General features: G+C 44.1%; 1 protein-coding gene across 2 annotated transcripts in view; it reads left to right on the plus strand.

Annotated features, from left to right (window-relative positions):
- TRAPPC9 (trafficking protein particle complex subunit 9) overlaps nucleotides 1–25,074 on the plus strand; it is a 953,009-nt gene that overhangs the window by 45,893 nt on the left and 882,042 nt on the right. For both annotated transcript variants that reach the window (XM_075581783.1, XM_075581782.1), the window contains 2 exons: nucleotides 416–632; nucleotides 9,073–9,216. In XM_075581783.1, coding sequence (XP_075437898.1) covers nucleotides 416–632; nucleotides 9,073–9,216 — 361 coding nt within the window. The remainder of the gene's footprint in view (nucleotides 1–415; nucleotides 633–9,072; nucleotides 9,217–25,074) is intronic.

Raw genomic sequence — 25,074 nt, forward strand, 5'->3', positions numbered from 1 at the left:
TTTCAGCCCTTATCCTGATGATGGCCCTGGCTTGGGACCGAGTTGTTGGTCAATATGACATGACCTGCATCCCTATGTCGCCTTTTTACCTTCTCGAGCCTAGTGTTTAATTTTGTCTGTAATGTTCTGTTGGGCACCTCTGGAAAGAAATATATTGTCGTTGTAGAGGAAAAAGTCATTAACTTCTTTCAGAATCATACTTAATGAGTTTTGGTAACGCTGAACTATGACTAAATAGGAACATCATGAGTTTTTCAATAGAAATATCAAGAAATTCCAAGTCCGGAAGTGCATTTAATTAATTTTTGCCAAAAATGCACTATGAGTTTTACCTCTACATAGACGATATGTTTGTATGGGATTCACATGGTTCAATCCATCTAAACTCCTTCTCTTGCTTCGCTCCTGCATCCAGCTTTCCGAAGAGGAGAAGATCCAGCGTTACAGCGTTCTCTCGGAGCTGTACGAACTCATCGGCTTTCACCGCAAGTCGGCTTTCTTCACCCGTGTGGCAGCGATGCAGTGTGTGGCCCCAAGCATTCCGGAGCCTGGCTGGAAAGCATGCTACAAACTTCTGCTGGACACTCTCCCAGGGTACAGCTTGTCTTTGGATCCCAAGGACTTCAGCAAAGGTAAAAACGTTTGGTTGTATGATGCTTTGCCATACAACTAGCATTGTTTAGTGTGTATATTGGACGCCAAATTCTGGGCTCATTTTTTAGCCGCCTGTGGTTCCGCTCCTCAACACTGAATCGGTGGAACTCAAGTGATACGAACACTGTAAATATGTTTTTTGTATGAAGACCTCTGGAGTGCCCGTTCCTTCTTGTTTTAAGAGGATGTGTCCTAACTTCTGCTGTGCACAGGGTACGGTCTGTGAAAAGCTTTGCATCGTTACATTTTATAACTTCTATAACTTAAGTTTAAATAAAATAAAGGTCAAGTATCCACACTCAGAACCCTTGGTTAGAGATTATTTCTGATCTTCAATACCTGTACCGATAATGCCCCCTCGCTCAGTTTGTCCCCTCTCCCCCTCTCTGATTATAAAGCAGATGGTGTAGAATAGGGTAGCTCAAGTTAAGTCCTTGCAGGATACCATCAGGCCAGCTTATTTTATCTTTGTAGTAATTAAAACTAGGCTAATTTGCCTGTTTGTTTTTCATTAGAGAAATCTCGAATGCCTGCCCTGCTGGTATCCGTTTAGTTAGACTGATGTTGAGCACCAGTGTTGTAATAGGAGTGACCAGGTGCATTTCAGAATTCAAATAGGCACATAGCAATGCAGGTACCCCAAATTATTTGATGCATGTTTTGGGAAAGGTAGAAGTACAATATCATATATTTAATTTCTAACACAGGGAAACACAGTAATCAATAGTGTGTGTGTCTCTGTGTCTCTGTGTCTATGTGTCTATGTGTCTATGTGTCTCTGTGTCTCTGTGTCTCTGTGTCTCTGTGTCTCTGTGTCTCTGTGTCTCTGTGTGTGTGTGTGTGTGTGTGTCTGTGTGTATACAGATGGAGTCTTTCCTTATGTCCCAGCGTCCGCAGGCATGGGAAGGAGCACATTCTAGAAATCAGGGACACTCCACAGGCTGTAATGGCTCAGTGGATTAACACAGCGGGGGTCCCTGCGTCTGAATGGGACTCGCGCTGTGGGAATCCTACCAGGCTGCACTGGTCTGCAAGAGACGCGCACTAAGAGTGACACTGAATCGGTCTCTCTCCCTGCGCGCCTCTAACAGGCGATCACAGGGCTTTTATTTTTTTTTAATTTTTTTTTATTTTATAACACAGTATTGTAGCAGGGGGTCTCCGGAGCTGAACTGCATTAATTTCAGGTCCGGGCACCCCCTGCTTCCTGAGTTACAGGCCCCCCGCTGGTATGGCGTGCCGGTATCCCCGCCATCTTTACATTCTCCCACTTTCATGGCCCACGTGACGGAGATTTAAACAATCCAGGGAGATACAGGCACCCCATAACAGGGCCTGTAACTTGGGAAGTAGGGGGTCCCCGGGGCTGAAATCAATGCGATTTTAGCTCCCTGCTACAATACTGGGTTATTAAAATAAAATAAAGCCCTGCTATTGCCTGTTAGAGGCGAGCAGGGAGAGTGACTGATTCAGTCTCACTCTTAGTGCGCGTCTCTTACAGACCAGTGCAGCCCGGTAGGATTCACACAGCGCATGTCCCATTCAGACGCAGGGACCCCCGCTGTGTTAATTTCAATGTGCCATTAAATCTTTGTACTTGTGTGCGGGGGGTTCTAGCTCGGGAGCCCCGAGGAGGACAGGCCAGAACCATCTGTATATGCACATGTGAAAGTTTGTGAACTGCAGTAGGAAGAAATTCCATAGTTTTTCCATGATGACCTGCTTGAATCAAAACCAGTATTTCCTTACATATCCAAAAGGGTTTATATTAACCAAATTCAATGTCTTTTGAAACAAAATGTATGAATTAGTCAAACAATGAGTAATTAAGAGAGTCGGGTATGTGGAAAAGTTAATGAAACCCTGGAAATAAAGGTGATAATTAGAATCAGGTGTTTTAAATAATTAGGTAGATATTCAGGTGAGTCTGGGAAGCCCCACCCTATATAAGGATAAAAAAGTTTTTAGTTTGGACTTCAACATACAGGTGTGTGGGGAACAAGTCATACCACGAAAGAAATCTCTGAGGACCTCAGAAAAGCAGTTACTGATGCTCATCAGTCTAGAAAGGGTTACAAAACTATCGCTAAGGATTTGGCTCTCCACCAATCCACTGGGGGAACGGTCGTCCTACCAAAATCTCTCCAAGAAAAACCTGTCAAATCCTCGAGGAAGTCACCAGGAACCCCAGAGTAACATCCAAGGACCTGCAAGGCCACTCTCGCCTTGGCCAATATTAGTTGAGTCATGAATACTATCAGAAAAAGACTGAACAAGAATGTTGTTCATGGAAGGATAGCCAGGAGGAAACCACTGCTCTCTAAAAAGAACATTGCTGCTGTCGGAAGTTTGCCAAAGAGCACATAGATGATCCACAAGACTTCCAGAACAATGTTCTCTGGGCAGGCAAGTCAAAAGTAAAAATGTTTGGACTCGATGAGAAACATTATGTTTCACGGAAACCAAGACTGCATTCGAACAGCAGAACCTCATCCCAACCATGCATGGTGGGGCTGCTTTGCTGCCTCTGGACCTGGACGGCTTGACATCATTGACACAACCATGAATTCTAGTAAAGGATGCCAGCCATCCTTGTGGGGTTCACAAACTTTTTCACGCCACTAAAAAATATAGATGCATTTTTACCTCTTTTTTTTATTTATTTATTTTTTTAAAAGCAGTAATAACACTTATCCATAAAAATATATCTAATAATGATCTATTTTATAATATATTGATCTAGATTTGTATTTAAACCACCAAAAGAAAAAAAAGATATTTCCTGGTTTCTACAGGAAAAACAAGATTAACAAAGCCTTTAAAGTGAACATTAAAAAGGTTTGGCGACACCAACAAAAAGTGTGTGTGTGTGTGTATTCACATTACGGTAAATCACTGTTCATCACGGAAACAGCTTTTCTCCCGTGATGGCGATGAGGATGCACTGTAACAGCAGTGACCTTCAGCTTTCCAGCAACGTCTCCATGGCAGGTTTGTTGCTGTTCCGATCGATCCTTTGCCTCGACTGAGATTTCTTACCCGGTTTCTGTTATCTTTATTGTCATATAGCACAGCGGTGTCACACTCCAGTCCTCAAGCCCCCTTCCCCCAAAAGGTCAGGTTTTCAGCACAGGTTGAAGTTGAAGACTAAGGCCGTGCTTATAGTGCCCGGCGACGCGAATTCGCCCAGAAGCATTCCCGCTGCAGCGTGCGCTTATAGTGCACGCGACGAGCGACGCCGCCGTCGCGAAAACCCGCCGCCGGCAAAATTTGATTTTTTTAAGGGCCGTCGCGTCACGTGACGGCCCTTGAACAAATCAAATTGCGGGAATTCCCGCGATGCGGCCGACCGGCGAAACATAACTTTCGCCGGTGGCGACGGGTGACGTCACCCATCGTTTCGCCGTCGGCGGCACTATAGGCAAAGCCTAAGTCTGCGCTTATAGTGACAGCGACGCGACGTTGTGTCAAAACAAATGCATTGCCGCTGTTGCGTGCGCTTATAGTAAGCGCGACGGAGCGACGGCTTGGTCGTGATTGCTGGAAGTCATCTCAATTTGATTTTTCCAGCGACCGCAGCCTGCCGTCGCCGGCACTATAAGTGTAGCCTAAGCCTCTGAGCGCACACACACGGACGAAGATATATTCACACACGTACGTAGATATATACACACGTACATAGCTATTCACACACACGTACGTAGCTATACACACACACGTACGTAGATATACACACACACGTACGTAGATATACACACACGTACGTAGATATATACACACGTACGTAGCTATTCACACACACGTACGTAGCTATTCACACGCACACGTACGTAGCTATTCACACACACGTACGTAGCTATTCACACACACACGTACGTAGCTATTCACACACACGTACGTAGCTATTCACACACACGTACGTAGCTATTCACACACACGTACGTAGCTATTCACACACACGTACGTAGCTATTCACACACACGTACGTAGCTATTCACACACACACGTACGTAGCTATTCACACACACGTACGTAGCTATTCACACACACGTACGTAGCTATTCACACACACACGTACGTAGCTATTCACACACACGTACGTAGCTATTCACACACACACGTACGTAGCTATTCACACACACGTACGTAGCTATTCACACACGTACGTAGCTATTCACACACACACGTACGTAGCTATTCACACACACGTACGTAGCTATTCACACACACGTACGTAGCTATTCACACACACGTACGTAGCTATTCACACGCACACGTACGTAGCTATTCACACACACGTACGTAGCTATTCACACACACACGTACGTAGCTATTCACACACACGTACGTAGCTATTCACACACACGTACGTAGCTATTCACACACACGTACGTAGCTATTCACGCACACGTACGTAGCTATTCACGCACACGTACGTAGCTATTCACGCACACGTACGTAGCTATTCACACACACGTACTTAGCTATTCACACACACGTACGTAGCTATTCACGCACACGTACGTAGCTATTCACACACACGTACGTAGCTATTCACACACACGTACGTAGCTATTCACACACACGTACGTAGCTATTCACACACACACACACGTACGTAGCTATTCACACACACGTACGTAGCTATTAACACACACGTACGTAGCTATTAACACACAGGTACGTAGCTATTAACACACACGTACGTAGCTATACACGCACACGTACGTAGCTATACACGCACACGTACGTAGCTATACACGCACACGTACGTAGCTATACACGCACACGTACGTAGCTATACACGCACACGTACGTAGCTATACACGCACACGTACGTAGATATATACACACGTACGTAGCTATTCACACACACGTACGTAGCTATTCACACACACGTACGTAGCTATTCACACACACACGTACGTAGCTATTCACACACACGTACGTAGCTATTCACACACACGTACGTAGCTATTCACACACACACACACGTACGTAGCTATTCACACACACACACACACGTACGTAGCTATTAACACACACGTACGTAGCTATTAACACACACGTACGTAGCTATTAACACACACGTACGTAGCTATTAACACACACGTACGTAGCTATACACGCACACGTACGTAGCTATACACGCACACGTACGTAGCTATACACGCACACGTACGTAGCTATACACGCACACGTACGTAGCTATACACGCACACGTACGTAGATATATACACACGTACGTAGCTATTCACACACACGTACGTAGCTATTCACACACACGTACGTAGCTATTCACACACACGTACGTAGCTATTCACACACACGTACGTAGCTATTCACACACACGTACGTAGCTATTCACACACACACGTACGTAGCTATTCACACACACACGTACGTAGCTATTCACACACACACGTACGTAGCTATTAACACACACGTACGTAGCTATTAACACACACGTACGTAGCTATTAACACACACGTACGTAGCTATTAACACACACGTACGTAGCTATTAACACACACGTACGTAGCTATTAACACACACGTACGTAGCTATTAACACACACGTACGTAGCTATACATGCACACGTACGTAGCTATACACGCACACGTACGTAGCTATACACACGCACACGTACGTAGCTATACACACGCACACGTACGTAGCTATACACACGCACACGTACGTAGCTATACACACGCACACGTACGTAGCTATACACACGCACACGTACGTAGCTATACACACGCACACGTACGTAGCTATACACACACACGTGCGTGGATATATATAGGGACTGCGCCTGGGTGTAGTATGACAGCAAAAAATAGAGAAAATGCAAAATAAAAATAAAAACCTATAAAGCAATAATACTTTCTTACTGTAAAATCAACGACACTAAATGAAATGTGCATGAATGGTTACACAAAGGTGTGCTGCGGACCCACTCAAATACAAACTATATAATTAGTCCTTTGAAGTCCAAATAAGTCCAATATCAGAGAAACAAAAGGCACTATCAGGATAAGGGCAGCTTCTTTAAAGGGCACAACGACCTCTCCACCTGCATAGAAAATAGAAGAAAAAAGCATCCAATCCTAGTGCATTACTGTGCAAAAAGGTATTAAATTCCCAAAAAAGGCTCATAAAATGAACTCACAAACATAAGAGATAAAAAAAGCATGTTATGAGATAATACTCATGCTCCAAAGGATCAGGAAACGCCACAGCTCTGCTACACAGATTTCCTTCCCCGGGAAACGACCTCCAGGTCGTTCCAAGACCGGCTCGGCATCCTTACTTACCGTGTGACGTCATCCGCTTGTTCCGCCACATCCAGTGTCCCCGGTGGGAACCCAAATCATCTGGAGGTGTGTTCCCGGGGAAGGAAATCTGTGGAGAGCCTGATGTCGTGAGTTCCTGCGGGCGGTGATTCACGAGGGCCATATCGGATGCAGTGGAGTCACGGAGCAGTGTAGCAGAGCAGCGGCGTTTCCTGATCCTTTGGAGCATGAGTATTATCTCATAACATGCTTTTTTATCTCTTATGTTTGTGAGTTCATTTTATGAGCCTTTTTTGGGAATTAAATACCTTTTTGCACAGTAATGCACTAGGATTGGGCGCTTTTTTCTTCTATTTTATATATATATATATATATATATGTATATATATATATATAAATGTATGTATATATATATATATATATATATATATATATATATATATATATATATACACACGTGCGTAGATATACACACACATACACATACACACACTCGTACGTAGAGTTTGTATGCACATAATAGTGTTAATGTGAATATACAACAACAAAAATATGTGAATATACACACACGTTTTGTTAGTGTCATTAAACATTTTTAATGTTCACTTTAAGACTTTGCAAATTTTTTAGTATGTAAACACACACTTTTGAATAGTTGTGTTAATAGTTTAATTTCATGTGCAGTTGCCAGTGGCAAAGCTTTCAGTAATTTCTGCACCGTACCTAATCTGTTTAAGAAGCAAGACAAAAAACAAACAAAATAAAAAGCTTTCCTTAGCTGACTGCTTAATATGTCTGGAGAAAGACACAGATTGTTTCAGTGCAAGAGAAAATTCATTTTGGATTATTGGGGTAAAAAAAGCAGGATGGATGTTAAAACGTATCCAATACAAAGAATGCTCCAGAATTCAGGAGAAATGTTGGTCTGTAGTGCATAGACGTGAGAAATGAAATGCTACATATTAACAATACGTTCAATTCAATAATGTTCGCGTTTCTGTTGCAAAGATTTATGTGTCCGTCATCCCATGTGAAGGTGAAATTAAGCTGTGTGTCTCTAATCTATTGATGTTAATTTCCTATTTATTTGTCAAATGATTTGAATAGGCGCCACAGATACCATAGATGAATACAATAAACCAAATAATTAAACAGTATATGTAAAACACAAAAATGTAACCTGAAACGATAATTCTCAACCTTTCCTGGAAATATGCGAGGATTTCCAACAGATGCAGTCTTGTTTTTGGGGTGGGAAGGGAGCGCATTGTATTAATATACTGCACAATTATTGTTTTTTTTTTTTTATATTTTCTTTATTCACATGTAATGTTCCTGATTTGATCGCTCCCTTCCCACCCCAAAAACAAGAATTTCCTATTTATTACATAGTTATGCCCCTTCATTGGGAATGAGCACCAAAACACTGGTATCTGGCTGTAATCGCTGATATGAGGGCACAGCATCTGACATACGGCATGTTGACTCAGGATTGTATGTTGATATAGTTTCATGTACTGTACTGTATGTTGGAGTCGTATTGCAAAGCAACAGTGTTTCCCAAGTGAGATTCCAAGTAGGATTCTTACTCACCGATTTTCTTTGCGCCGACGCTTCCATTTATTAGAGAGCGGTGAGGAGTACTACGTTTCAGGTCCTATACAGACCTTTCATGAGGTGATCAGGTGACCTGAATCTGTTGTACTTCTCTCCGCTCGCTAATAAGTGGAAGCGACGGCAATAAGGAATCGGTAAGTAAGCGTCCTCCTTGGCATCTCACTTGGGAAACTGTGGCATTGTTTGTTCAGTCTCTCTCGTGCTGGCCACACATTCAGAGTTTTTTTTTTTTCCCCCTCCATCTACTTTGTTTTCCGCAACACTTGTATTTCCGAGTCGTATTACACACACGTAAATCATATAATGTTCCGCTTTACGTATCTGCGCCATCATTTCATATAGCTGTATATCCATTAAAACTGACACGCACTGACCATGTTTACTAGAATAAGTGTGGCCAAGGGTCAATATGCTGGTGTACGTCAGTCCTTGGACATACAGGAGCTGTGTTTTTTTGTTGAAGGGTTACTTTTCCAGACATGTAGTTTGTCTGCTTTCTCTTCAGGTGCTCACAAAGGATGGGCCGCAGTGCAGATGCGTTTGCTTCACGAGCTAGTATACGCATCTCGGAGGATGGGAAACCCGGCGCTGTCTGTCCGACATCTGTCTTTCCTGCTACAGACCATGCTGGACTTCCTGTCTGACCAAGGTAGGTGATCGTTACAGAGAGGACTCTGCTTTTCTGTTTTTTTTTGCCAACATCTGTCATCTAGTTCGCAAAATGTATACGCGTTTTGACAATGATTTGCCTAATCTCTTCACCTCTTGTCTTGTTAGAAAAGGTAGTTAATTAATGAAAGTTATTTTCCATATTTTGGATCATTTCCGTGTTTGTAATAATATAATCATTTGGAAAACTATAATACTTGCACTTAGTTGGATTATTTAGTATATCTGTAACATAAACATTGCACCCGTATCAATCGGTGTTTAGTAGTCATAGGAAATGCACAGATTGCTGGAGAAAGCTACCAGAAGTGAATTTTGAAAGGCGTCGTTCTTCAGAAACCACAGTTTGAGAACCACTGGCTTAATCAATCAATGTTTTTTTTTTTTTATGCACACGCCGCCCATGGGGTTTGGCAGTGTCAATATGGTGAGAAATTGAGGCTACTGCTCACATGTTTCACAGCAAAGGTGGAACTTGAGTGGTGTCTTGAAAGTTTGGAAGGCTCAATTTATGTTCAATTTAGACGACAGAGATACTATATATAGTGTAATCTTTCTATTTGCACAGTCTACATGTGCTATGGCACAGCCGGAGTCCGTCCTCCCTTAGTACACCATTATACGACCCCTCGAATAAAACCAGACGAGACCTGTGTATTTATTAACCAGTGCTTTAAAAGTCCCCCTGGCAACCTTATCCCAGCGGCCCTTACGCTTAACGGAAACCCACTCTATTTAACGTTGTCTGCTCTATCCAACAGTTCATAAAGCCTGACAACTAATTATAAGCTGTCGGCAAAACCCTGCATCCAAACAAGCTTGGTTCATCTTAATGGCCCTTCATACAGACGGTTGCTTTTACCTGGTCACTGCCAATGTGACTACGAATTAATTCCATCTCCTGCAAGTTTTTATTTGAAGAATAAACCAAGTGGTTAAAGCAGCAGACTGCCAAAGCACTAGGTGACTGCTTTATTATGTGAGCCTGGGAGTCTGTGTTTATCATAGTACCGCAGGTCCCATGGTTCGTTTTTTTTTTTTGTGTTTTTTTTTTTTGTTTTTTTTAAATGGCAAAGTTTCACATTGAGAAAATTTAACTGAAATGAAATTTAGGGCAGGGACTAATATTTCTGCATAGCGCTGATTAACTGGTCGCCGATCCGCAAGGGAAGACATATGCATGCAAGTACTAAGATAACCGTTCATTACAGACAATGCTGTGAAAGTTGTTACCGAGTTGCTGGGGTTATGGGGTATTGGAATTCCCCGATTGGGTTATGACACTTGTAGAGGCCTGTCACTTATAACTGCTTGGCATGGGTGCATACATGTTTCCCTATCCCAGGGTCCTGACCTATGCAGTCATACACTAAAAAGTTGTACAGTAAATTAACTAAGAGCAAAAATTCCGTGAGTACTGCTGCTTTCTAAGTTGGATTTTTGCAGTAGGGTTACTGCAGGTCCTATTTCCATGTCCCATGATTTTGGGGGATTTTCCACATCTCTTTGGCTCCTATAGTGAAGTGGGCGCTGCACGTGCAACTATCTCAGGATAAACAGGAATACAAATGTTCTTGGCATCTTGTTCACACGGAGAACATTTCTCTGGTATCGTTTTGTTTCCTTGACCGATTAAGATGCTGCGAGTGATTGGTGCATGAAATTAAACTGCTCAAGCAGGCCCCGCTCATGAAGGCTCCGATTCATTAGGAGGTGTTCAGATGAAATAAAGCAGCACCTGTCCCTCCAACTCCTGAGCGCTGTGCTACGGCAGTGCCCGGGCTTCATTAAATGACCAACTCCTCATGCTAAATAAGCACACAAACACAAATAACCCAGATAAGTCATAAGAGGCATCGTTTTGTAGAGTTCGTTTTCTGCGCTTCATGTATAGCATCGGGACAGGAGATGATTTGAATGCTCTTGTGTTGGGAAATGTGTTCATGTGGTTCCACTGAAAGCTATCACATGCAGGAATCACTTCTCCCCCTCGTCCCTTCAGAATTGTTGACGAAGAAACCAGAGTTTTCGCAAGCTCTGTACATTATCATTTCAGCTAAGCAGAAAGCTTAGTGTTGGTCCTTTAAAGCTGCAGACAAGCAATATCCTACATGTTTTTTTTAATAAATCAGATCTGTACTATGAAAAAATATTTGTAGCATTTAAAAAAAAAAAAAAAACACTCTGACATTTTTAATGTATTATGTAAGAAGCTTGTTTCTGTTTCTATAGCAACCGTTTACAAAGTCACATCCCCTTCCTCTTCTTAAACAGGCTCTGGCACACCCCTTTTTGTGCCCTGCTCTCTCTAGCAGTGCACCAATTGTATCTAGTGACTGCCTGGTCACATGATCTTCCCCACACAACTTTGCATCTTTGCTCCTCTTCTGCTGCGCTGACAGCCATTTAGTGAAACCCTGAGCCGAATCTTTGCCGATCGATTGACAACTTAGCCAATTACTTATCAATGTGTGGATTGTATTGATGCACATATTAAAGGGGAAAAAATAAAACCGCAGCAGCTTGGACGGCTGCTTTAAAGGTATCACAACTTACATCAAATTTGCCTATTAAGAAGATTAATTTCATCAAATTTTCTATCTATGAAATCATGCTGGACTAATTTATTACTATTACTTTTTAAAGTCTTGTAGTTTGAAGACATGAAAAATCAAACGAAATGATTCTGAATGTTCATTGAATCGTACGTTATTTGCATACGTGTGTAACTCGCATTTGCATGCAAAGTGTGTGCGATTTATTCTGCATCTTGCAAGCATCATTAGCCGCACAGAGCATGTTGGGGTAGTGTATAATCTCCAGAGCTGTAATGTGCAACAGACTTCAATTCAGTGCAAATATTTTATTCTGCTCTCCGAAACACTGGATTATTGATTCCGTGTCTGTGGTAAGAGCACAATTTAATTATTCAAACCGAATGGGGAATCAACTTGAAATGAACACATGGCAGTAACTCTCACAGGAAGGTAAAGAACTGCTTAATTGACACTTTGTTAATGAACTGGTTTAATATGCTGCACGGGCTTATGTGGAATGAGGGCGTTTGCATCTTGTCTTTATAAAGGCCATTTGTCTTCTGCTTATTCGTTTCTTCATTATCTACCTACACTTTTTGTTTGGGTTGAAATCGCCTAATTTCTGTTTTGAAAGTGAAATTATTTAAAAAAAGTTAATATTTTATGAGTAATCAGATTGCAACTTTACTAATAATATAATTAGATTGTAAGCTCTTCGGAGCAGGGATTCCTTTTCCTAATTGTTACTCTTATGTCTGAAGCACTTCTCCCCTTAGTGTTATTTGTATTATTTGTTATTTATGATTGTCACGTTTATTACTGCTGTGAAGCGAAATGTACATTAATGGCACTATATAAATAAAGACATACATACATACATCTCGCCAAAGATTGTTGCTTCCTATAGCCATCCTTACTTTTAATTGCTATTTTGTTAATATAATGCTTGTATTAAAAATTAATTAATTTCTGCATTGTGTCCTCTATATATTTTTCTCAATAGTAATATATTAAACTCCTCAAAAGTGTTTGAGGATCCTAGCTAGGGAGACGGTGTGAGAGATTTAAATCATAAGGAGTAAACTAAATAAATAAAAATATTCCAATATGTACAGTTTGAGAGGCTACCTCTCTGGAAATCTATAAAAACCGGCACAAGATCCTTTTCCCCAGGCATTTAATTAATGAACCACAACCTGTCCGGTAATTAATAGCTACAGTACTGTCCCATCCCGTATTGTATCTTTCCTTGTGTTTGGTCTCTTTTGTAACCTTAAATATTTAATTTTTTTCCTTTTTGTAACTGTGAAGTGCTTTGAGTCCCATAGGGAGGAAAGTGCTATATCATTAAAGTGTATTATAATGCAGAACCTGCTTACTGGTGATGCATGGAAAGGCTTTGCCAATAATATGTAACAAAGAAAGGGTTAAGAATGTCAATGCGAGGAGTTGGGGAACGCGCGTGAATTCCTTTCTTGCTTTCCCATGGAAGGTTACTACATAATCTGGTGCCCTGCTGTGAATAGGCTTTTTCTGTAGACAAATGAGATTGCAAGATGCTCATGCCTATCGCTGCGATGGGGGGCCTGAACGCATTGTGTTACAGCTCATAAGATATAGCAATGGATCATACAGGTTTAATTAGTTTCCTTAATTTAAGCATAATAAAAGAAATTGCTATTTCGGCAAAGTGCCCTCTCTCTGATCCTGATACAAATCTGAGACCAACAGGGACTTCTAAGGAAAGAACAAGGAGATTTCTATCACTTTACTCCATGTTTCATTGTGTGTGTGTGTTTGTGTGCACACAATCCTTAGAGCTGAATCATGTCCATATGTATGGGATGGGGGACCACTATAAAGAATAAAACGTAGCTGCTTAGATCCTGTTGTGTTCAGAATAGCGTCTAGTATGTCGGTTTATTTTTATTTTTCCTTTTAATGAAAAGGCTATGCTTCTAAAACGCCGATGCATGCTTTAAATAAAGTTGACCGTAATATCTAGAGAGAAAAAATCTGGGGAAAGTCCAAAAAAGAAAAAAACCCAGAAAGAAATGAGAAAGGCGAGAAAAAGAATTCATCACCATACTTTATTACATCTTCTAGTTCTTGTGCTACACATGTTGGATTATAGATTATTCGTTAGAATTGGAATATACTTGTGAGCGACCATCCTTTTAGGTTAACCCTGAGCACGAAACCAAAAATTACATCTAGAGAAGTGCCAAAATCGGTTGTGTCTCAGTAGATTTGCAGATAAAAGGAGATGTGAAAGTAGATCTGGTAAATGGATAGAAAATATGTCGTGTGTGTGGTATTTTAATTGTAAATGCAAGTCCTGTACGGGATAAAATAAGCAAAGAAGTTTCTCAAGTTTTGCTACTGGTAAATGTTTTAAAATGAAAAACACAGAATTGCATGTAATTCAACTTGTGTTGTAATTTCCCGGCACTATGCTGGACACCCCAGTTCTGTGGCTCACACTCTTAGAACACCGACACTCCGGATACTGGGACAGTTTTAGAGCTGCTATTAAAGCTGATATTTTATATCCACTGACAAAACATTTTCTTGAGATTCTTGATGGTTGTGCACAAAGAGTTAAAATGATGGGAGTTGATCATATCCCTAATTCATGAAGAGTTGGCAATAGATTGAATTTATTGCTGAAAAGAGTAAATAAAGTAAAAAAATCCTAAACAACTCTAAATTTCCAGATCTAAATCACACATTTGAATTGGAGCCATTTTTAGTTCTAGATTGTATTTAAATGCACTTTAGGATATCTTTGTATGACCTTTTTTAAAGCTCTTTTTTTTGGTTTATTTTTGTTGTATGTATTGTATATAAATGTTTCTCTAATTAATGCCACATTTAGTATAGATAGTGTATGAAATGATCCTCCTATGAAAACCATCGAATCCCCTTTAATTTTATATTTGGTATACCACAGTGTAATAAGAGATGCATTTCACTTTTTAAATTATATTTAATGCTTTTTTTCCCCACCATTGTTTTATTAGGAAGTAAAGTACGTTTCCGAGCTATCCCCATGACGAAGGGACGTAGGTCACGAAGCGCGTAGGGGTGTTGTGGGCCACTTGTACACTGCTCTTTGTATGGCACGTGTGCTAAAATAAATAATTCCTTGCTTTTGAACTGAGATGCTGGAGTGAACATTTCCTCATTGCCACGGTACTGAGAGCAGAACATATTCACCAGTCGCTGGAGCAGTATTTTTTTTAACCAGGGTTTGCTAGGAAGCCTTGGGGTTCCCTGCAATTTTCTGGCCATTTGAAAATTGTATCGAATACAGAAGAATTTTATAATGCATCGTTTCTGAGAGTTGCTATTAGAGAGGGTTAGAATTTCTCTTGGGGGTTCTTTATCCAACAAAAGGTTGGAGACCACTGCGCTGGGGATCCACGCTGCACTGACGCTGCTCTGCTTTACATTGTGTGTAAATGTATGGCTTTTGCAAAACGCGTTGGGACTACGTTTTTAAAGAAGACAATCCATAATGGCAGTGGTCAAAGTAGCCTAAAAAATATTATTATTGAGTCTGATCACCAAAAATTCTAAGCCCCCCCCCCCCCTTTTTTTTACATGGTCCAATTCGGCCGTTCGGGCTGTGTTCGGACAGCAATCCCCTATTGAAGTCAATAGGGCTTTTTGGATAAAAAAAGCTAGAATAGCCACTTTAGACTTTGAGCACCAAAGTGCACACTGTGGAAAAACTGTTTGTACAGGGCTACCGACGGCTTTCCTGGGGCGCTGGACTCTTGTTTCTACCATGGCCCCCCAAGTCGTCGGTCTTACAAGCCCCTCCCTCACATTTCCTAGCTCTCTCACTGCCTCTATTTCTCTTCCCTTGTCACATTTACCCCTCTCATTCTCTCCCTCCCCCTTCACTCACTGTTCTCCTATTCCTGCCCCCTCACACTCCCTCTACCCCCTGTCTCTCCCGCATCTCTATCAATTGTCCTTCCTCTTTCTCACTCTCCACTCCTTCTCCTCTCACGCTCTCTCCTCCTCCTCTCACGCTCTCTCCTCCTCCTCCTCTCACGCTCTCTCCTCCTCCTCCTCTCACGCTCTCTCCTCCTCCTCCTCTCACGCTCTCTCCTCCTCCTCCTCTCACGCTCTCTCCTCCTCCTCCTCCTCTCACGCTCTCTCCTCCTCCTCTCACGCTCTCTCCTCCTCCTCCTCCTCTCACGCCCTCTCCTCCTCCTCTCACGCCCTCTCCTCCTCCTCTCACGCTCTCCTCCTCCTCTCACGCTCTCTCCTCCTCCTCCTCTCACGCTCTCTCCTCCTCCTCTCACGCTCTCTCCTCCTCCTCCTCTCACGCTCTCTCCTCCTCCTCCTCTCACGCTCTCTCCTCCTCCTCTCACGCTCTCTCCTCCTCCTCTCACGCTCTCTCCTCCTCCTCCTCTCACGCTCTCTCCTCCTCCTCCTCCTCTCACGCTCTCTCCTCCTCCTCCTCTCACGCTCTCTCCTCCTCCTCTCACGCTCTCTCCTCCTCCTCCTCCTCTCACGCTCTCTCCTCCTCCTCCTCCTCTCACGCTCTCTCCTCCTCCTCCTCTCACGCTCTCTCCTCCTCCTCCTCTCACGCTCTCTCCTCCTCCTCCCACGCTCTCTCCTCCTCCTCTCACGCTCTCTCCTCCTCCTCCTCTCACGCTCTCTCCTCCTCCTCCTCCTCTCACGCTCTCTCCTCCTCTTCCTCCTCTCACGCTCTCTCCTCCTCCTCCTCCTCTCACGCTCTCTCCTCCTCCTCCTCCTCTCACGCTCTCTCCTCCTCCTCCTCCTCTCACGCTCTCTCCTCCTCCTCCTCCTCTCACGCTCTCTCCTCCTCCTCTCACGCCCTCTCCTCCTCCTCTCACGCTCTCTCCTCCTCCTCTCACGCTCTCTCCTCCTCCTCCTCTCACGCTCTCTCCTCCTCCTCTCACGCTCTCTCCTCCTCCTCCTCCTCTCACGCTCTCTCCTCCTCCTCCTCCTCTCACGCTCTCTCCTCCTCCTCCTCTCACGCTCTCTCCTCCTCCTCTCACGCTCTCTCCTCCTCCTCCTCCTCCTCTCACGCTCTCTCCTCCTCCTCTCACGCTCTCTCCTCCTCCTCCTCCTCTCACGCTCTCTCCTCCTCCTCCTCCTCTCACGCTCTCTCCTCCTCCTCCTCCTCTCACGCTCTCTCCTCCTCCTCCTCTCACGCTCTCTCCTCCTCCTCCTCCTCTCACGCTCTCTCCTCCTCCTCTCACGCTCTCTCCTCCTCCTCCTCCTCCTCTCACGCTCTCTCCTCCTCCTCCTCTCACGCTCTCTCCTCCTCCTCCTCCTCCTCTCACGCTCTCTCCTCCTCCTCCTCCTCCTCTCACGCTCTCTCCTCCTCCTCCTCCTCCTCTCACGCTCTCTCCTCCTCCTCCTCCTCCTCTCACGCTCTCTCCTCCTCCTCCTCCTCTTCTCACGCTCTCTCCTCCTCCTCTTCTCACGCTCTCTCCTCCTCCTCTTCTCACGCTCTCTCCTCCTCCTCCTCTCACGCTCTCTCCTCCTCGTCCTCCTCTCACGCTCTCTCCTCCTCGTCCTCCTCTCACGCTCTCTCCTCCTCCTCCTCCTCTCACGCTCTCTCCTCCTCCTCCTCCTCTCACGCTCTCTCCTCCTCCTCCTCCTCTCACGCTCTCTCCTCCTCCTCCTCCTCTCACGCTCTCTCCTCCTCCTCCTCCTCTCACGCTCTCTCCTCCTCCTCCTCTCACGCTCTCTCCTCCTCCTCCTCCTCTCACGCTCTCTCCTCCTCCTCCTCCTCTCACGCTCTCTCCTCCTCCTCCTCCTCTCACGCTCTCTCCTCCTCCTCCTCCTCTCACGCTCTCTCCTCCTCCTCCTCCTCTCACGCTCTCTCCTCCTCCTCCTCCTCTCACGCTCTCTCCTCCTCCTCCTCCTCCTCCTCTCACGCTCTCTCCTCCTCCTCCTCCTCCTCCTCCTCTCACGCTCTCTCCTCCTCCTCCTCCTCTCACGCTCTCTCCTCCTCCTCCTCCTCTCACGCTCTCTCCTCCTCGTCCTCCTCTCACGCTCTCTCCTCCTCCTCTCACGCTCTCTCCTCCTCCTCTCACGCTCTCTCCTCCTCCTCCTCTCTCCCCCGTTCTTGGGCCCGACTTCCGGTAGAGGAATTGGGGTGAAGGCCCATCCGCAGCTGCTGGGGAGAGCTAAGGCCCAGCAGCAAAAAGAGTCCCTGCAGCCTGACGCTGAAGTTGGGCCTGACCACTGGCCGGGCCCCACACCCCGCACACAATTGTCCCAGCTCTCTCCCATTCCCCTTGTCGGCGGCCCTGCTTATGTATATTGTATTTATGCGTCGGAAATAGAAAAGGAGAATGTCTTCTTAAAATAAGCCAGTTTTTCATTAAGTAGAAAGGGGAGCTGTAACTGTCAGCAAAGAAGATGTGTGGAACTATATCGTTGCAAATAAAATGGTACTTCCTGGTACTTTCACACTTTGTCTAGTAACATCCTTGGTGTCCTCATTATAGCACCCAAAATGTTCTCAATTGCTTATCCTTTCCCAGGACACACATTGAGAGTTACCTCTCGTTTTCAAGTATTACGTCCTGGTAAAACATTCTATAAATGAGTGTCCTTATCTGCTGTGTAAATCCCATGTTGATAAGCCTGGCATGTGGATGCACTCATGAGTATTTTTTTTTCTTTTTGCGCTGTCCGTGCATAATAGATGATTCTGTTCAGTCATTTTATTCTTTGATTGCAGCTTCTGTAAGTTCAGCTAGAATTAGTGGCGGCATCAGTGGCATTTCCAAGTCGAAGCAGCAGATAGCCCGAAATAGTCATCTTTTTTTCTTTTTCTCTCTCTCTGAGTTTCTAAACCATCATTTCCCTGGAGACGCCGGCTCATAACGCCGCCGCTCTATATAGTTTATGGTGTGAAACGGTAAAGAGACAGGTACATCAATCTCAGGCTTACTACAGCCGCATGATCAGAAGCCCGGTTACTCCGCAGTGCTCTGTATATCAAATACCTCGCTGTTTGCTAGAGCGTGCAAGCCGTTAACCCCTTCTATGCCAGGGGGGGGGGGGTCCTGTGACAGGTAAAGTGGTTGAAGGCGTTAAAACAGCGGTGCGCAAACTGGGGGGCGCGAGACTGACTGCAGGGGGCACAGGGTTTACAGAGGCCCCACACGCTTCCCGAAGGCACTTAAATTAAGTGCCAGGGGAGCGACGAAGGCCTCCGTAAACCTTGCTTACCTTGACTGTGGCGGCAACAGCTCGATTATGTGACGTCACGTTGCTATGGTAACGTGACGCTATGACGCCGGAGCCGAGGTAAGCGGTTTGCAAGTAGTCTCCTAGTGGCGAAGGGGGCGGGAGCGCATCTTTTGCCCGTGAAGACCTTTAACCTTTTCAGTGCTGTTATGCCGTAACTGGTACAGGACGTGGCTCTATTGGTGTACCAAGTACATCATGGGGAACTATATATATTCTATAGGGGCGGACCGACCGTTTCAGTGGCGCCCCCTCAACTTCCAGGGTAGTTGCAGTCATGTGACAATTGTTGAAGTCATCACATGACCGCAAATACTGGAGTACACAGGACCTGAAAAGGAGAAGCGTTTAGGGCTCTCTCTCTCGTCATAGGTGAAATAGCTGTGTTTGCATTATAAATGCTGTTTACCCATGACTACAATGACCGTGTAAATAGGTTTGAATCTTGAAGATGTATCCCTTTTTTTTACATTTTTATTATTATTTTTTTTAAGCAGCAATCCCATCTGGGTTACGTTTTTACCTGTATTTTATATTGCTTACCTGAACTAGGGGGTCACTTAAAGCTGTTTTGGTGGTCTCCTGACATTCAGGGACCACCCGATCCCCAAGATATTTGTGTAACCCTACGTGGCCGCTACTTAGGGAGGTTACATGGAAGTAGTTGCGCGTTTGACACCAGCAATGATTTGCCTTGTCTCGGGGTGCTGCCTGTGGCTGGCTGGGCAGAGGATATGGTGGGCACCAGGAGTTGGTATAATATGATGTTCTCCTGCTTTGGAACATCACAGTCACTGGTACATGCAGACTGACATAGTTATACTTAGCTTCATCCATACCACGATCACTCTTGATACTTGTCTTCCCTGAGTGGCCATTTTTAACACCCGTGGGAGTCAGGTATTTACGCGGTACAGTTGCATTATACTGCGGACCGTATCCCTCGTTATACCATCTTGGTTAGATCCTTTTAAAGCTGCAGACCAAGCAATATCCTACCTTTTTTTTTTTTTTTTTTTTTTTAAATCAGTTCTGTACTATGAGAAAATATTTGTAGCTTTTTTTTTTTTTAACTCTGTTATTTTTTTTTTGTTTTGTTTAAAATGGTTTTATTAGGCAGTAATACAACAATAATTCGTCATGCACACTGTACAGCCTAATACAAGAACTTTTTTACATTTTGGGGAAAAAAAGATTGACAACCTTGATTGTCGTACAGGGGGGGCCTTCAGAGAGAAAAGGAAAGAGAGGAGAGGACATGGGGGGGGGGGGGGAGGAGAGGGGGGGGTAGCAACTGGGGAGAGGGGGGGGGTGGGGAGAGGGTGGGGGGGGACCCTCGCTGGGTGCCGGGTTCCTGGTTTTATCAGTTTTTAGGCTTAGATTCGGAGTGTCATGATACTCCTTGTCTGGGTATACGATTTCCCTTTCTAGTATTTGTGGGAAGCCTTCATCTTATAAAAAGTATTCTATAAAATGTAAATAGGTTTTGCCTAAGGAGAGCCGTCAATTTCTCCATAAGCATCACCTCGTTGATCCGCTTTTTAATAGTTCTTTTGGAGGGGGTGGTTAGTTTCTTCAGGCGGCCGCTATCTCACATCTAGCCGCTGTAAGAATAAAGGAGATTAATTTCCTAACTGGATGGTCAATTTTGTTCATTGGACTGGCCAGTAGGAAGGTCAGTGGATCAATAGGTAACTCCAGGTCGGTGACCTCTTTTATCAAATTTTGGACCTTGGTCCAGTATTTCACAATTTCTGGACATGTCCACCAGATATGGGCCATGTCCACAGCCTCTCCAGCAAAGATCAGATGCCAGGGGGTAAATTTGATTTAATCGCACAGGAGTAAGGTACCAGTGATATAAGATTTTATGTATGTTCTCCTTTGTTGTGGTGCATATGGAAGTTCCTGAGGCTGCTTCCCAGATTTCGTCCCAATTCTCTCTCTCTATAGTAATATTCAGGTCTGCTGCCCACTTAAGCATGTAGTCATGGTTTGGAGGGTCCACTGATTTCTCTAATTCAGCGTAGATTTCCGAAATTAGACCCTTTTGATGGGTGTTGACTTTACATAAATGCTCAAACTTGGTGAGAGAAGGGAATTCTGGATTTGGGCATGTTTTTTTGGATGAAATGTCGGATTTGAAGATATTTAAATGTGTCTAATTCTCTAATATCGTATTTAGCCCGTAGGACTTGGTAGCTCAGGAGCTTCCCAAAGCTTAAGAGATCCGCAATCGCCCCAATTCCCCTCATCTTTAATTGACCGAACAGTTTGGATCCACATCCCGGGGGAAATTTTGGGTTGTTGAATATAGGCGTAAGTTGTGAGCTGGATGAAGATAGCCCAAATCTAGTCTTACATTTCGACCAGACCTCCCAAGTGCGTATCGCCGCCTTTAATTTTAGATTATGTGATTGCCTATCTCCTCTGTCTAAACTCCAGAGGCAAGCTAGCAGAGAAGGCATTCTGGCATAATGTGACTCTATTTTGATCCAGCAGCACTGGACTGGGTCTGTGTTCCACATTACTGCTTGTTTTAATTAGGCAGCAAGGTAATATTTATATATATATATATATATATATATATATATATATATATATATATATATATATATATATATATATATATATATATATATACATGTAGAGGTATCAGTACCGTGTTAGCCGAGCTTCAATAATCAAAAAATAAATAGATGATACCGTTCTGTGGCTAACGAAATGCTTTTATTTGTGCGAGCTTTCGAGATACACTGATCTCTTCTTCCGGCGATGTTACAATGAATGAAGCATGGATTACTTAAAAACAGTGTCTCTTGGAATGTTATCTGTGCTGTTCCTGTGCTGTGCTGTGCAATACATGCGAGAACTCAACAGGATCATTAAAACACTCCCGATCCACACAAGAGAACAAATTCTGGACCTGATACCAGCTAACCCAAAACCTGGCACATTCTACATGCTCCCTAAAATTCACAAAGAGGGTAACCCTGGGCGCCCTATTATCTCTGGATCTGGCACACTTACCGAGAATATTTCTGGCTGGGTGGAGGGCATTCTAAAACCACTTGTCAGGAACACACCCAGCTATATCCAGGATACCACCGACCTGCTAAACAAACTGAATGCCATTGGCCCCCTCCCTACAGGAACACTACTAGCAACTATGGATGTAGAGTCACTCTATACAAACATTCCCCACGAGGATGGGATTTCAGCCTGCAGATACTTTCTGGATCGCAGGAGCCACTCACAGAGACAGTGACTAAATGCATTGAATTTATTCTGACCCATAACTACTTCACATTTGGAAATGACACATACCTCCAGACAACCGGGACTGCTATGGGTACTCGGATGGCGCCACAGTATGCCAATCTGTTCTGCGCAAAACTGGAAAGTGACTTTCTGTCCACCTGTCACTTGAAACCCCTTACATACCTTCGCTACATCGATGACATCCTCCTGATTTGGACCTCTGGCGAACAGGACCTCCAACAGTTCTATGACAACTTCAATACTTTCCACCCGACCATCAACCTCAAACTCACCCATTCCCCGGATGAAGTACATTTTCTAGACACCACCATTACTATAAAGAACAACCAACTACAGACTTCTGTATACCGCAAACCTACAGACAGAGCCAGCTATTTGAGGGACAACAGCTTCCACCCGACACACACCAAACATGCAACCATCTACAGTCAAGCCATACGATACAACCGGATATGCTCCGACACAGCAGACAGAGACCAGCGGATTAAAGCCTTGAGATCAGACTTTATAAACCGTGGATATAACCACAGAATTGTAGACCAGCAAATTCACAAAGCCACCAGAATACCAAGAAGTGATCTCCTTGAATACAAACAGAAGGAGACAAGTGACAGGGTACCTTTGGTGGTCACATATAACCCACACCTAGGAGCGCTACGCAAGATCGACAGGAAACTACAACCCATCCTCCAGGAAGATACAAGACTGCAACAGGTCTTCCCTGAAGCACCCTTATTATCATACAGACAGCCCCATAATCTCAAGAATATTATGGTGAGGAGTAAAGTATTCAGCAGTACAACTGAATGCGGGACAAAACCATGCCAGGACCCAAGATGCAAAACCTGCGCAATGCTCTACACAGCGGACACAATACAAATACCACACAAGAATCGGGAATACAAAATCAGAGGAGGGTTCACATGTTCCTCCAGCAATGTCGTGTACCTCATCATGTGCATGAAATGCCCAAGGGGCTGCTACTACATAGGTGAGACAGGACAGGGGCTAAACAAGAGAATGAACCTGCATCGCCACAGCATCACACGCGGAACAAGAGACAGTCCTGTTGGCGAACATTTCTCTGACTCTGGCCATCAGATGAACGATCTGAGGGTTGCCATACTCAAAGGTAATCTTAAAACCCCGAAAGAGAGACGGTTGCATGAATACAAATTTATGCAACTGTTCGGGAAACTTTGCAGTGGCCTAAACAGAGATCGAAATTTTATGAGTCATTACTGACACTAGCGAACTCTCTTCCCATGAGCGCTAAAGGCCATGTCTGTACATACTGTGCTATATGTATGCACACACAGCTGTCTCTCACACATACTAATACTCCTTATTTTTCCATCCCTATACACCAATAGGGACCACATAATATCCACACACACTTTTAGTTGTGCTACAAACTCTCACATTTCCACACCCACCCACACCATTTATATCCCTCTCACTCCACACACACCTTGTGTAGAGCACTGTTTATACTGTGGGCTCTCCATTCATTTTTATTCACACAGATATACATACACACTCTTTCTTCACTTGCCTTCAGTTACCCTTTGACACCTCTAGCCATAAAACACATCCACACCGGGGGAAGGAACAGCACAGATAACATTCCAAGAGACACTGTTTTTAAGTAATCCATGCTTCATTCATTGTAACATCGCCGGAAGAAGAGATCAGTGTATCTCGAAAGCTCGCACAAATAAAAGCATTTCGTTAGCCACAGAACGGTATCATCTATTTATTTTTTGATTATATATATATATATATATATCTGGGACACCCATGCCCCCCCTTGTTCTTGGTGCCAACAGGACCGATCTTGCGACTCTGGGTTCTAAATTAATTTTTTAATGTATTTTAATGTAACACGCCTTTTGTGTTTCTATAGCAACCATTTACAAAGTCACATCCCCTTCCTCTTCTGAAACAGGCTCTGGCACACTCCTTTTTTGAGCCCTGCCCTCTCTCCAGCAGTGCACCAATTTTTTAGTGACTGCCTGGTCACATGATCTTCCCCACAGAACTTTGCATCTTGGATCCTCTTCTGCTGCACTGACAGCCATTTAGTGAACACCCGAGCCGAATCTTCGCCGATCGATCGGCAACTTACTAATTACTGCTCATTGTGTGGATTGTATTGATGCACATATTTAAAGGAGGAAAAAAAAAAAAAGAACGGCAGCTTGGGCTGCTGCTTTAATGCAGACCCCGGCTGTTATCCTTAATTGCTCTGTGTAACTTTACTGTTCCTTTCCTGCCCTGTTCTTGAACTTTCACTTCCTTAGGCGGAACTGAAAACTGCGACTGGGGATGTGCTTGTAGGGCTGATTCCCAGACATCCTGGTGGCTTTTCTGCTTTGCCCACTGAGGCATGTCTGCATTCCCGTTACTGGGACATGCTCATCTCATTGTGGCCATACTACAGAATCCTAACTGATGTGGCACTATCCCTAGCTCGATAAACTTTTGCCTGACCTATACAATATCCCTTACCTCTACTCGCCGAGGCTCCTTTCCTTCTGCCATGCTGAAACCTCCTCCCAGAACTCTGCTGCACCCTCTATACCTCCTGTGACACAGCACTGCTGCGTTACCACAGCATGGAGATCCGCATCTGCCGTATCTGCAATAACTCCTTTAAGTACACTAGTAAACCCAAAAGTGTTTGTGTGTTTGTGTGTGTGTGTGTGTGTTGGTTTTGTGGACTACAAACGTGGCCGCAGAGTCATCAATAGAAAGCTGCAATG

Source organism: Ascaphus truei, chromosome 2 (assembly GCF_040206685.1).
Source record: "Ascaphus truei isolate aAscTru1 chromosome 2, aAscTru1.hap1, whole genome shotgun sequence".
Lineage (NCBI taxonomy): Eukaryota > Metazoa > Chordata > Amphibia > Anura > Ascaphidae > Ascaphus > Ascaphus truei.